Source organism: Eleutherodactylus coqui, chromosome 2, assembly GCF_035609145.1.
Source record: "Eleutherodactylus coqui strain aEleCoq1 chromosome 2, aEleCoq1.hap1, whole genome shotgun sequence".
Taxonomy (NCBI): domain Eukaryota; kingdom Metazoa; phylum Chordata; class Amphibia; order Anura; family Eleutherodactylidae; genus Eleutherodactylus; species Eleutherodactylus coqui.
Window position 1 is genome coordinate 204872759 of NC_089838.1, and position 14673 is coordinate 204887431.

A 14673-nucleotide genomic window follows, 5' to 3' on the forward strand; every position below is an offset into this window, starting at 1 on the left:
ATATAAAAAAAATACATGGATTTATATAACTAAAACATTAGTCTTGCAATTTCAGAAGACACTTCTAATTGCAAGCACGGCAAAGTATTCAGAGGTTACCTGCACAAAGAACGCCAAAGAAAATGAATTTCAGTATACGTGAATGCTTCTTGCTGAACTCTACGGCTTCGTCATATGGTTCAGTCACTTTTCTAGTTACATAGGAAATAGAAATTATCATGTTAAAAATATTTGTAATTGCTAATTCTGCATTAAACTTGAGCCATAGCGTATACAGACCTCAATGTCAGTTGAGCTTTTAGTAGCAGTAGATTGTTAGAAACAACATTGAGCAGTGGTCCATATTTTTATTAGACACCATCTACATTAAAGTGTTTGGCTAACCTTAGACATTATTTTGCAGCTGATAAATCAGTCTAATCAAAATAAGTAAAATAACTTTGTAACTACTTTGCTTTATTTGTTTTCATCGATCCTGAGGTACAGCTTGCTTTGTATTTTAGTGCAGCATTCCATTGGAAATGGATGATAAACTTGTAAATAGACTACAGCACTACTTTTTCATGTGCTAATGAACTTGCCACTTTACATTAGGATGTGAAAATTTGTCCACTGGTTCCCCTGGGATAGAGGTGGCGGAGAACCCTCTCTCACCCTGCTCCCTTCCTGCCACAAGTTCCTAAACATCAATGTGGTGTAAGGGAGGTTGCTGCAGTAATCAGGCTGTTTAACATCTAAGAAGATTGACAGAGGGAGTGTCTCTCTCTTTGTGACCATCAGTACTCCGCAACGCAAGTGCGGATGCCAGAGTTTTACTACAGATGTAGCAGACATTAACCTGACATTTAACACATTATGATACCTTGACTACAATGCACTGCAATGTTGTAAATCGAGTTATAACAATGTACCATCTGTATGGCAGTTGGGGGCCTGAAAATTAGGTCATGCAATAGACGTGTCCCAAGTATTTGTCAGTCAGTTTTATATTGATAAGCAATAATGTTTCGGAATAGTAAGAATTCCAAAGCAATATGTGAGCAATCTCTTTATAACAGCGGGAGGAGGCTGTATAGGTGAAATATCCATATACAGTTGGAAACGTTGCAGCCTTTCACTGGAGGTATTCATCAAGAAATCCTGGTGTACGTTTCGGTTAAAACGCTGAATATGTGGTATGAACAGAGCTTTACTTGAATTCAATGAATAACTGAGTGCTGCCTGTGATTGGCCGAGCGCTCAGCCAATCAGACGAAGCCCTTTCAGGAGGCGGGGATTTTAAATCCCAGACTGCTGAAAAAGCTTCAGGGCTCAGTCACACGGGCGCCCGTGTTACTGCAGCTAGCAGACGGCCGTACCTGAAGACGGACGTCTCTCTGCAGCGCGGGAGGAAGAACATGTGACCAGCTTCATTGCCGGTCATGTGTTCATTCATCAGCGCTGCAGAGAGACGTCCGACTTCAGGTACGGCCGTCTTCTAACTGTCAGTCACACGGGCGCATCGGCGCCGGTATATGGGTGCCGATGCGCCCGTGTGACTGAGCCCTCAGAGCATTGAAGGAGACAAGTAGCTAGACGTACCTGAGCATATTTATTTTTTACGCAGCAGTGGCCCTATTGGAAGCAATGGCAGAACATCGCGATCCTCTGACACAGCTGTCACAGCTGTGACAGGGGACTCTTTACTCCCCGTGGGGAGTGCCATCATCACTGAACACTGAGACAGTGCTTTTACAGTGTTCAGGAATGAGGGGACTCCACGCGGGGAATATTGATGCGTAGCACGGACCTATGGTGCATGCATGTCCTATATTATGCAGGTGCACACGTTTGCATGCCTGTAAAACATTGACATGTGAACACATCATAGGAAACCAATGGTTCTAAATAGACGTGCAGTTTTGTGCGCGCATAAACACGCTCGTCTAAATGAGGCCCTAGGCCTCATGTCCACTGGGAAAATAAGGCCCGCTACGGATTCTCCATGGAGAATCCGTAGCGGGTCCCTCCTGCCCCGCAGACATGAGCGCTTAAAATAAGAATTAACTCACCTCTCGCACGCTCCGGATCTTCCCTTCGTTGCGGCTTCATCTTCTCTCCGACGCGGCCGGATCTTCTTTCTTCGGCCCGGCGGATGCACACAGCACGTCGGTTGCGTGCTGCGCGCATGCGCTGGCCCGAAGAAAAAAGATCCGGCCGCAACGGAGAGAAGATGAAGCCGCGAAGAAGGGAAGATCCGGAGCAGGTGAGTATATTCCGATTTTGGTCTCCCGCGGATCCAGATGGCTTCCATAGGCTTCAATAGAAGCCTGCGGGAGCCGTCCCTGCAGGAGACCCGCACAAAAATGGAGCATGGTCCATTTTTTTTCATGCTCCATTTTTTTAAATCACTTTTATTGACCATCCGCGGGTATTTATCTACCCGCGGGTGGTCAATGCATCCCTATGGGATGCGGATCCGCATGCGGGTCATCCGCTGCGGATCCTAATTTATAATTTGCCCGTGGACATGAGGCGTTACTGTCTTCAGAAGGAAACAAGTGGTTAGAGTACTGTAGAAAGGCACAAAGGGCTGGAATTGGCAGTGTGCATAATTCTCACATATTTGTAGTGGACTCAACAAACATCGTATTGAAAGCATCTACAGGTGCAAGAATTAACATATAACAACTTGAAATTCAATCAAAAGCAGTAAGCGTGTGCAGCTTTTGATACAGTTTTTTCATGGTTTTTAAATCTTAAATAAATGACCACAAAAAGAAGTATATATATTAAGATTCCACTACTATCCTTTATTTTTCTACTTAGTTTGGGCTTCGAAATAAAAAACTGTTAATATACCCTAAGGCCTTATTTGCACGACCGCATGCATATGGGTGTCCCGCAGCAATTCACCGGTCTGTTTGATGCCGGCTCTACCAGCAGAGAGGCAGCAGAGACCGCATATGGCAGCGAGTGTACATATGAATCGCCGCCTATGCACAATGTATTGCGTATGAACAGAGTTTCCACAAGCAGTGTTTATATGTAATGTGAAAGAATCAATGAAAGTCCATTTACGTTCATTGACTCCCTTCACCGAGTGTCACACGGTCATGCATTACGGGCATAATACGCGCAAAAATCATGGTTGTGTGAATGAGCCCTTAGGGAAATAAATTACGAAGTTCACATTTTTTATTTCTATTTCATCTCTAATATTTTTTATAAAACAGGAAATTAACTTTAAATATACTTCGTGTCAGTGGTGAAGATCAAAATAGGAAAAAATTTAACTTTTTACTTTGAATGCATTTTTCAACTGTAGAGGTTTTCACAAACAAGTGACAAGAAGTTGACATCATAGTGAGAATTCCTGACTTCAAATTGAAACTGTTGTTTCAGATATACAAACACTTCATTGTTCTAACATCTACTGTAGCTCAGTTATAACATTAAAACTAGAGATGAGCGAGCGTACTCGTCCGAGCTTGATGCTCACTCGAGTATTAGGGTGTTCGAGATGCTCGTTACTCGAGACGAGCACCACGTGTTACTCGAGTCAATTCCATTTCCTTCCCTGCATGTTTTGCGCCATTTTCTGGCCAATAAACATGCAGGGAAGGCATTACAACTTCCTCCTGTGACGTTCCGACCCTATCCCACCCCCCTGCAGTGAGTGGCTGTCGAGATCAAGTGACCGCCGAGTATTTAAAGCGGTCCCGCCCGCGGCTCGCCTCAGACACACGCTGGCAGAGATTAGGGAGGGTGCTGCTGGTGCTATAGTGAGAGTGTTGGCGTCTTCAAGAACCCCAACGGTCCTTCTTAGGGCCACATCTGACCGTGTGCATTACTGTTGTGGCTGCTGGGAGCAGTTTTGCACAATTTTTTTTTTTTCATCTCGAGCTGTGCAGGCTATAGCGTTCTCAGTCTGCAGTCAATTATACAGAGTATAGGGGCAGTTTATGCTGACACTTCTCTGCTACTTTTTCTCCATATATCTAAAGAGGCATTTGTCCATAGCCCCGAAGTTGGCTCTGCATTTGTTTGGACCAGTTGTGGTCCTTTTTGTCTCCATCCCCTACAAGTAATTTTTCTGCGGGGGTCCTCTGTGAGTGCCGTGGCCCTTTGTTTTTTGATCTTGCATTACTGTTGTGGCTGCTGGGAGCAATTTTGCACCAAAAATTTTTTTTTTCATCTCGGGCTCTGCAGGCTATTACAGCTATAGCATTCTCAGTCTGCAGTCAATTATACAGAGTGTAGGGGCAGTACTGGTGAGACAGGGACAGTGGTAGTGTAGAATCCTGTCTACAAGAACCCCAACAGTCCTTCTTAGGGCTACCTGTGACCGTGTGCATTTTACTGCCTGGCTGCTGGGAGTTGTAGTGCCTCACTATTACCCAGCTAGGCCTTTTTGCAGCCTTGCGTATAATTTTTTCTGACTGCAGTTCGCATTACATAACCGCTGTCAGCCTCCAACTGGACGCCAATAATTCCATAATTTTTTACACCGCTCTGTGTGTGCCGTCAACTTCAGGCACAGCGTGCGGCAACAGCCCCTGATAGAGGGAAAGTCATATACACGCTATATAGCCGGTAAATTTAAAAAAAGATCCTTCTTAGGGCTACCTGTGACAGTGTGCATTTTACTGTCTGGCTGCTGGGAGTTGTAGTGCCTCACTATTACCCAGCTAGACCTTTCTGCAGCCTTGCGTATAATTTTCTTCCAACTGCAGTTTGCGTTACATTACCGCTGTCAGCCTCCAACTGGACACCAATAATTCCATAATTTTTTACATCGCTCTGTGTGCGCCATCAAGTTCACGCACAGCGTGTGGCGACAGCCCCTGATAGAGGGAAAGTCATATACACGCTATATAACCTGTATTCTTCTTCAAAAACATTTTTAAAAAAGCTCTTTTTTAGGGCTACCTGTGACCATGTGCATTTTACTGCCTGGCTGCTGGGAGTTGTAGTGCCTCACTATTACCCAGCTAGGCCTTTTTGCAGCCTTGCGCATAATTTTTTTCTGACTGCATTTTGCGTTACATTACCGCTGTCAGCCTCCAACTGGACGCCAATAATTCCATAATTTTTTACACTGCTCTGTGTGTGCAGTCAACTTCACGCACAGCGTGCGGCAACAGCCCCTGATAGAGGGAAAGTCATATACACGCTATATAGCCTGTATTCTTTTTCAAAAATTTTTTTTTAAAAGCTCCTTTATAGGGCTACCTGTGACCGTGTGCATTTTACTGCCTGGCTGCTGGGAGTTGTAGTGCCTCACTATTACCCAGCTAGGCCTTTCTGCAGCCTTGCGTATAATTTTTTTCTGACTGCAGTTTGTGTTACATAACCGGTCAGCCTCCAACAGGCAGAGTTCCTGGTCCAGGTGAATCGCAGCCGGCTGCTGTGGGATTAGGAGAGAGGCAAGTTTCTGGGGTCCCCAGCTTCATATCACAATTTTTGGGTACACGTGGTAGACCTTTATTACAAACAGAGCAGTGTGAGCAGGTCCTGTCGTGGATGGAAGAAAATGCATCCAGCAATGTATCGATCACCCAGTCTTCTACGCCGTCCACTGCTGCAACTCTGAATCTTCTCGCTGCTGCTCCTCCTTCCTCCCAGCCTCCTCACTCCATGAAAATGACACATTCTGATGAGCAGACAGACTCCCAGGAACTGTTCTCAGGCCCCTGCCTTGAGTGAGAAAAAAATACTGCTGCTACAGAAATGTTACAGGGGTCTGCCTATACTGCTACTACAGAAATGTTGCAGGGGTCTGCCTATACTGTTACTACAGAAATGGTGCTGTGGTCTGCCTATACTGCTGCCACTTAAATGTTACAGGGGTCTGCCTATACTCCTGCTACTGAACTGTTACAGGGGTCTGCCTCTACTGCTGCAACAAAAATGTTACAGGGGTCTGCCTCTACTGTTACTACAGACATGTTACTGCGGTCTGTCTATACTGTTACTACTGAAATGTTACAAATACTGGGCTCTGCCTATACTGCTGCTACTGAAATGTTACAGGGGTCTGGCAATACTGCTGCTACAGAAATGTTACTAGGAGGTCTGTGTATACTTCTGCTACTAAAATGTTACAGGGGTCTGCCTATACTTCTGCTACAGAAATGTCACAGGGGTCTGCCTATACTTCTGCTAATGAAATGTTACTGGTGTCTGTCTGTACTGTTACTACAGAAATGTTACTGGGGTCCCCCTAGACTTCTGCAACATAACTGTTACTGGGGTCAGCTTATACCTTTGCTACAGGAATATTACAGGGGTCTGTGTATACTATGGGTGCACTAAGTCTTCCCATCGCGGTGTTCTACCTATCTGGCCCCCCAAAAAACCCAGACTGACTAGGGCATGGATTGTGGGACTAGGCCAACATGTATTTTCTCTCACGTTACCACAGCTATCCGGGGCACTGCAATGAGATTTCTTTATGTATCGCCTGTGGGTTCCTGGGAGCCACCCATGCTGTAGGTGCACACAGACTTGCCATAGCGGAGTTGTACCTGCCTGGCACTTTTAAAAAACCCCAGACTAACTAGGGCATGGAGTGTGGGCCGAGGCCAACATGTATTTTCTCTCACGTTACCTCAGCTATTCGGGGCACTGCAATGGGATTTATTTATTTACTGTCTGTGGGTTCCTGCTAGCCACCCATGCTGTGGGTGCACACAGACTTCCCATTGAGGTGTTTTTCCTGTCTGTCCCCAAAACATTGACAGACTTGGGTAGGGTGCAGAGTGCAGATGGTTTACCCCTTGCGTTGTCGATGAGGTATCCGACACCCAAACAGAATGAGTAGTGTGTGGACACATGTAGTCCCCATTGCTATGTCACTCGCAGCACCTTGGGCCACACAAGGTGTTTGCTGGGACAGAGGCTGACCCAGGGCCCGCTCACATACTTCCCACACCGAGTATTGCTGCATTGTGGAGATGTGTAGAAGTGCTGGGCTGGCAGCTGAGTCCCCTTTATGCCCACGTTTGCAGCTCCTGACGGAGGTGGCACAGGATTAGAATGAAGATCGAACGTCAATCTATTATCAATTCTCAACAGCATTGTGGGATATCGCCCCCCCCCTTTCAAAGAGGGTCGCTGCCTGGCCCTGCCAACCCTCTGCAGTGTGTGCCTCCGGTTCCTCCTCATGGCAGACGCACTTATAAATAAACATGATGGTGGTGTGGCTATGAGGCCAGCGTGTGGCATGAGGGCAGCTGAAGGCTGCGCAGGGACACTTTTGTGTGCGCTGCAGACGCAGGGTCGTGCGGGTGGGTTGGGCAGCATGTAACCCAGGAGAAGAGGCAGGGGTGTGTCCTGCAGGCAGTGATTGTGCTTGGTTGGAGGTAGTGTGGTGCTTAGCTAAGGTGTGCCTTGCTAATGAGGGTTTGTCCGAAGTAAAAATTGTTGGGGGGGGGGGGGGAGCCCACTCTTGCCACTATTGTGGCTTAATAGTGAGACCTGGGAACCTGAGATGCAGCCCTGCATGTTGCCCCTCGCCTGCCCTATCCGTTTCTGTGTCGTTTCCATCACTTTCGTTGGGTTTCCAGATTTTCACAAATGAAAACCTTAGCGAGCATCGGTGATATACAAAAATGCTCGAGTCGCCCATTGACTTCAATGGGGTTCGTTACTCGAAACGAACTCTCGAGCATCGTGGAAAGCTCGACTCGAGCAACGAGCACCCGAGCATTTTAGTGCTCGCTCATCTCTAATTAAAACGCTTGTAACGATATAATATTTTGGAAGGAATTACCTTTTAAAAGCCCCAACTGCATACAAATTGCTTTTTTATGAACATGCAATTGGTCATTAGTGCTCACATGGGAAATATATGAACGTTTTTGCTTACCTTAAGAAATTTGATTGGTTTTTATTTTTCTTTTTGCTAATTCCAATATCATCATATGTAATCTCATCTGTTTTGTTTTTGCTACTTTTATTATTTTCATAATCATTCACCTTAAAAACACAAAGCAAATACAATGAATAAGTGCAACTTATGTTTTGTATATTGTTATGCATTTGATGAACCAGACTAACTTTCAAGCTGGAAAATAGGGTTTACAAAATAGAATTTGGCCTCATTTTTCTACTTTGTCCTGTATTTATGCAATCTGGTCCTGCTCCAAGTTAGCCCTGCTCTGACCTGAAATTATTCTCTTCATGCACTCTTGAGTTCCGTAAGATCCTCTCCCCACAAATCTGCCTACTAGAAATTATAGCTAAAGTGGTTCAAGGCCTTTTAAAAGGTTATTTTTTCACATCCTGCTCTTTTGTTCCAGGAAGGTAGTAATAATGGCATTGAAAACAACCACTACACTATTGTCTTCCTGGAAAAATCTGGTAAATAAGTATGTGTCGTTCTGCAAACTCCTTTATATGTTTAGGATACACCAGTTTGAGGTCTCCTTGGATTGGAACATCTGCTGTGTTCAGGGTTTCTGTTTCAAATTATACCTGAGATACAACTGTATTCAGTTTAGGCTGCCTGCACACGGGTGGATATTCGCTGCGGAATCCGCGGTCGGCGTCCTCACTGCGAATCCACAGCAAATACCGCCCGTTACTTCCTATGAAGATCCGCTGCTTCCTACACACAAGCAGAAATCAATTGCAATTTTCGCTCGCAGAGGAAGAATTGCAGAATGCTCAATTTTCTTGCGAGATCTATGGAAGTCATCCAACAGGTCACAGATTTCGCATCATCAGCCTAGTGACGGCGTGGAAAGAAAATGTTTAAAAAAATTATCTGAGGCGGTTGCCGAGGGGGGGGGGGGGGTTCTCTGCGGGCTAGTTTAAAGGTTTTAGTCTAAATGTTTCATATTGTTTTGTAATAGGGTGTTAAGATGGTTGGAGGGTAAGAGGTAGTAATAAAATATGGAAGGTGTATATATGGGTAAGGTAACATTTTATACACAGGACAATTTAAACTGGAAAGCTTAAGTAGATGTCTAATATTGTAACCAAAATGTATATTTTGTGACCAAAAGTTTATTGTAAATGCTATGACCCGCTCATGTATGTCCCTTCTTTAAAATGACAATAAAAAAAGAGTTTAAAAAATAAATAAATAATTATCTGTATTGCATGTGTGTGACGGCGAGCCACCGGGTCCATCCACAGCACAGAAAAGACAGCAACAGAGCAGGTAACCGTGGATGTCGCTGCTGCAAGAGCTGGATTCCGCGTTCAGAATCCGGCTCTGCCGTGTGCAGGCGGCCTTAATGTTATTTAACGTATGTTGGGTTTTTGAGGTAGAAGGGTGGTGGTGTGCAGCATGTTTTGTGTGTATTTTGTGTGGGTCTGCGTGAATGAGTTCAGTTTCAGTATAGCTCTTCAGTAGGTGATAAACTGATCACGATCATAGGTACATGTGAAGAGCCAGTGATAACCAGTACCTTCACCTTCATACAGGGTGGCACACACAACACCTACCAGCATTTCATGAGTGGCTGTCATTTATTATTAGTACCATGCTTGAGTTAAAGGAGCAGTTTACCATCCTACTTCTGTTGTACACCTCTATTCCCCTTTACTATTGCAGATTATAATACTATTGTAATAAAAAATTAACCGCATTTCTACCCTACAACACCAAAACCTGAAACTACCCTGGACAAGTTAGTGACATTAGTATTCAATCATTTTTTCACCTATTTTCAGTTGTCTAAAGCCTGATCACTTGTATAATATACTGCATGCAACACTTCTGTATTGCAGTATATTATAGTTTTTACATTGGTTTCTTAAGCCCTGCGTAAATCTATAGCATGCCCTATGTTGATAAGGTGATGGAGGGTCCCCTTTTTAATTGCTTAGATGCTGCAGTCAACATTGACAATGGCATCTAAGTGATTAAACAGCCACAATTAGCGCTAGTTACGATCATGGCCAATACTTGTGAGCTTCAGCTATTTAACATAGTGCCCGACCTAGCTCCATACACCGATCGGCAGCGGAGGTCATACATGTAGACCTTCGGTCATAAAGGGATAACTGCTGTGATTATATGATCATTAATGTGTACTTTTAATAGTGCAGAAACTCTTCTCCATCTGCGATTTACATCCTGGGGCATTAAACACGTTTCTGCAATTAGAAAAAGGGTCCAATTTTTATGTAGAGACAGCACCACTTTTATCCATGGGAAGTATTAGGCACTGCATCTCAGCTCCATTTATTCGTATGATGCTGAGCAGATACGAGACACAAGGGTAAAGAAGAGTAGATCCTTTATTTCTAATCTCAAGCCCTTTATGGGAATTTTACAATGGTTAACATTAATTTACATAATACCAGAAGACTCTTTTAACACTATAGTGTATGTTAGTAAGGTCATTGTCACTTACCTCTGCATCGAATGCTCCGTTTGAAATTCCAACCACATTTCTTTCTGACATTTCCATTTCTTCTAAAAATAGAAAAGCAAGTGCATGGTATTTACAGTTATCCAGGCCTTGGAAACTGATAGCCTATCCTTAGGTTAGGCCATCAATAATAGTTTGTGGCACTCATGCCGACCAGTGTTGTTCTACTCAAGTGAATAGGACAAATCTGCAATACAGCTATGAAAACAACGCCATTTGCAAGTATCAACCAGGCTGAAACCAATGTAAAGATTGAAGAGGCTAGAAGATTCTTACCGGTTTTATTTTTTGTCCATATAAGTGTAGGAGGGTTTATTTCTTTGAGGGACAAGTTGTGTTTTTCCTTGGTACCATTTAATGTACTGTATAATGTACTAAAACCTTTAAAAAATTTATAACTGGAGTAAAATGGAAAAAAACACAATAGTGGCATTTTTTTGAAGCAGCTGTTGTACAGCATACATGATGCAGCAAAAATGACATTACCTACATTCTGTGGGTCAGTACGATTACAGCAAAACCAAAATGTATATAGGGTTTTTCTGACAGCGGCATTTAAAGCCCCCAAAAGCTGTTCAGGGGTCCCGTAGGCCCCCCCTTCCCCCGCGGTCAGATCGGGGGAGCCGTGCAGATGTCATGGCTGCCGGGAGCCTTCTGAAAGCCCCAGGGCTGCCTTGAGAGACTGCCTATCAAGCCATCCCCGTGGGGTGCCTTGATAGGCTGCCTGTCAGAATGCAGTATGACGTAATGCTATAGCATTACGTCATACTGCAGGAGCGATCAAAGTATCGCATATTGTAGTCCCCCAGGGGGACTTAAAAGTAAAGGGAAATAAAGAGCGATAAAGTTTTTTTAATTGTAAAAAAATAAAAAAAATAAAAAAAGGAATAAAAGTTTAAATCACCCCCCTTTTGCTATATCTATAATTAAAAAGTTATCGCTGCATCTGTAAAAGACCGATCTATCAAAGTAGTGCATTATTTACCCCGCACGGTGAACGTCGTCCGAAAAAAAAAAATAAAGAACGCCAGAAATGCACTTTTTCAGTCACTCTGTCTCCCAGAAAAAACGCAATAAAAAGCGATCAAAAAGTTGTACATATTCTGAATTAGTACTAAGGCCTCATGTCCACGGGGAAAATCGGGCCCGCTACGGATTCTACATGGAGAATCTGCAGCGGGTCCCTCCTGCCCCGCGGACATGAGCGCTGAAAATAAGAATTTAAAAGAATTTACCTATCCGTAGCAGGCGGCAAAGCTCTGCTCTTCCTCACGGCCGGATCTTCTCTTTCGGCCGGCGGATGAATTCCTTACGCCGGCGGCACGTCGCCGACACGTCGTCGACGTGCCGCGCGCATGCGCCGGGCACATCCGCTGAGCCGAAGCAAGGGAGATGCGGCCGTGAGGAAGAGAAGAGCTTCCCGGTCCGCTGCGGGTGAGTAAATTCTTTAAATTCCTATTTTAGGTCTCCCGCGGATCCGGACGGCTTCCATAGGCTTCAATAGAAGCCCGCGGGAGCCGTCCCCGCGGGAGACCCGCACGAAAATGGAGCATGGTCCAGATTTTTTCATGCTCCATTTTTTTTTAAATGCCTTTTATTGACGATCCGCGGGTATTTATCTACCCGCGGGTGGTCAATGCATCCCTATGGGGTGCGGATCCGCGCGCGGGAGATCCGCTGCGGATTTTAAATCTCATTTTGCCCGTGGACATGAGCCCTGACGGAAACTACAGGACATCCCGCAAAAAATGAGCCCCCGCTCAACTAAGTCGACGGAAAAATAAAAAAGTTATTGCACACACACAAGATGACCGCAGAAAATAATTGGAAAAAACTATACACATTTGGTATCGTAGTAATCATACTGACCTATAGAACACAGTTATCATGTCATTTTTGTTGCCGTTTGTGTGCCGTAGAAACAAGACGCACTGAAAGATGGCGGAATGACGTTTTTTTTTTTTCATTTTACTCCACTTAGAATTTTGTAAAAGTTTTTCAATACATTATATGGTACTTTAAATAGCACCATTGAAAAATACAACTCGGCCCGCAAAAAACAAGCTCTCATACAGCGATGTCGCCATCGCCATTTTCTGACTACCATAATTTTTTTATTTTTTTCAACAATGGCGTTGTGTCAAGGCTTTTTTTTTGGGGGGGGGGGGCTGTAGCTTCTATTGGTACCCTTTGGACTTACATACAGCTATTGGATCGCTTTTTATATTTTTCTTGGGGGCGGGATAACAAAAAAAAAAAAAAAAATTCTGCTGTTGTGTATTTCTTTTTAATTTCTTTGCCATGTGTGATAAATAATGCGTTTATAAATAATGACCTTCTTCACAGCAGCCTTTGGGCAGCAGATGGACCTTTCAGCATAGAAGGTCTTTGTTACTAAATGCTCTTTACCTCTTAGTTTACAGACACATTTGTAAAAGGTCTTCAATCTCTGATTGGATGTATAGGTTGATGTAATATTGCGCAAACCCATTATTTTGCTATTTATATGCTGAATTGTGTCATCTACATATTATTGAAAAAGGCTCAATTACAGGCCAAAGCACTTCTTGGTATGCTGATATCCTATATTACTCCCACAGAAAAATCTTGCCTGGATGGGGTTCTTCTCAAAGAGAATGGTTTCACTTGTACATACCCATGACAGTGATCTGGTATTACATGGCACCCATTTTAATAAATATGCAATCATGTAATCCAAGCTAGTGATGAGTCCTTCAGCATGGGAGATGCTCTTTGAGGCAACTCCCCACCCTTGCTCAGATGAGTGATCCAAGCAACCTCTTTGAAAGAAACCCCTATAAATGTAATATATTAATATTGTATAATGCTGAAGTTGCAAAGACAAATTAGAGGTAATATTTACTTACCTGTTTTGCTATTTTTTGTCCTTCGGGAGCTCTGGGCTGTTGGAATACGTTTCAGTTACTTATTTCCTTACCCTTATGGTGATGAAAGTAGGACACATTAGCAAATAACAGCAAAGTCCAAACCTGCGTCAGCGACTATGAAGAACCCTGAGTAATTCCCACTTCCCTGTAGTGGGTTTAACAAAGTAATGTTTGGTCACTGAGTTACCATTCTAACAAAAAGCCTCAGCTTCTCTCCCATAAGCTGATTCTGCATTATCTGTAAACATATCTTATAGATTATCTAGCTGTTTTTAATTATTTATTTCATTATCTATAAATTCCAATGATTATAATGGTTTATCAACAACTTCCAGAACAGCAATGATTCCTGACTGTCATACGTAAGCCACCTCTCAGATAAACAGCTCCTTGAGCATGCAATCTACCTTTTCATGTTAACTGTAAAAACACACACCCCAGTTGATCCTTGATCTTACTTTCAAAATTATTATCCATAAAAGTCCAGATAAAGCTTGCTCAATACCTTGCATGCTGCACATAGTACTGTGACCATAAGCCATTAGCATAGTACACGGTTATCATTCTAAACAGATCCCACCCAAAAAATGTCCTTGATAGTAAAGGGGTTTTTTGAGAATTTTTTCGGACGCTAATCACTGATTCCGCAATTGTAATCCACCCGTGTGAGTCCAGCCTTTTGTTTAGTGCAGTTTTGAATAATTTCTTTAGAGAATTTATTTTGAAATAATTAACATAACAAAACTTGAGAAGTAACAGCCCGGGTCTAAAACAAAGACTCAGTATCACAATATGGGAATAACCGGTGGTAGAGAGTGTGTGCATTTAAAATAAATGCAGGAGTCTACAAAAAGATTGAGTAAAGATTACATAATAGGAGGAGTAAAAAGTGTCCACTGAGTATTATATAAAGGAAAAAGAAACAGAAAGAAGCAGGGGTTGAACAGATCAAAACAAAACAGACCATATTGTCTTCCATGGCATAGGAGTCCGGCACACGCAATGCATCTCTGAAAAAAGAACAATGTAGGCAATCTGTACATTAATGGTTTTTTTAAGCCAAATATTCTGTACAAGGTACCCAAGAAAAAAATAAGGAAGTATTAATAACATATCTATAAGAATATAGTTCCTACAAATGATACATGAGATTAATGGAATTAATAACCAAATAGGTACCCTTGAGGCAACATTCTCTCCAATCTGTTTCAGGGCTAGAATTCTTCATTTTGGCACATCTTTTAGGAGTTAGATACCAACGTATAATTATTTTTTACAAGTTGGGGGAGGCTTGTAGGGAGCCCGGAAAACCTCTATTAGTGACCTCTCTGGAAGCAGGGCTTTGTTTCGCTGTCTCGGCTGAGGAAGAGCCAAGTAGAAGAACGTTGTGATGG

The 14673-nt window shown here is 43.3% G+C and overlaps 1 protein-coding gene across 1 annotated transcript in view; it reads right to left on the bottom strand.

Moving 5' to 3' along the window:
* The window catches only part of LOC136610063 (sodium/nucleoside cotransporter 2-like), a 61549-nt gene extending 51140 nt beyond the window's left edge, over positions 1-10409 (bottom strand). Inside the window, exons 1-3 of the mRNA XM_066589330.1 lie at positions 10353-10409; positions 7853-7962; positions 100-191 (exon numbers count right to left, since the gene is read on the bottom strand). Coding sequence (XP_066445427.1) covers positions 100-191; positions 7853-7962; positions 10353-10409 — 259 coding nt within the window. The remainder of the gene's footprint in view (positions 1-99; positions 192-7852; positions 7963-10352) is intronic.
* Positions 10410-14673: the final 4264 nt, after the last annotated feature.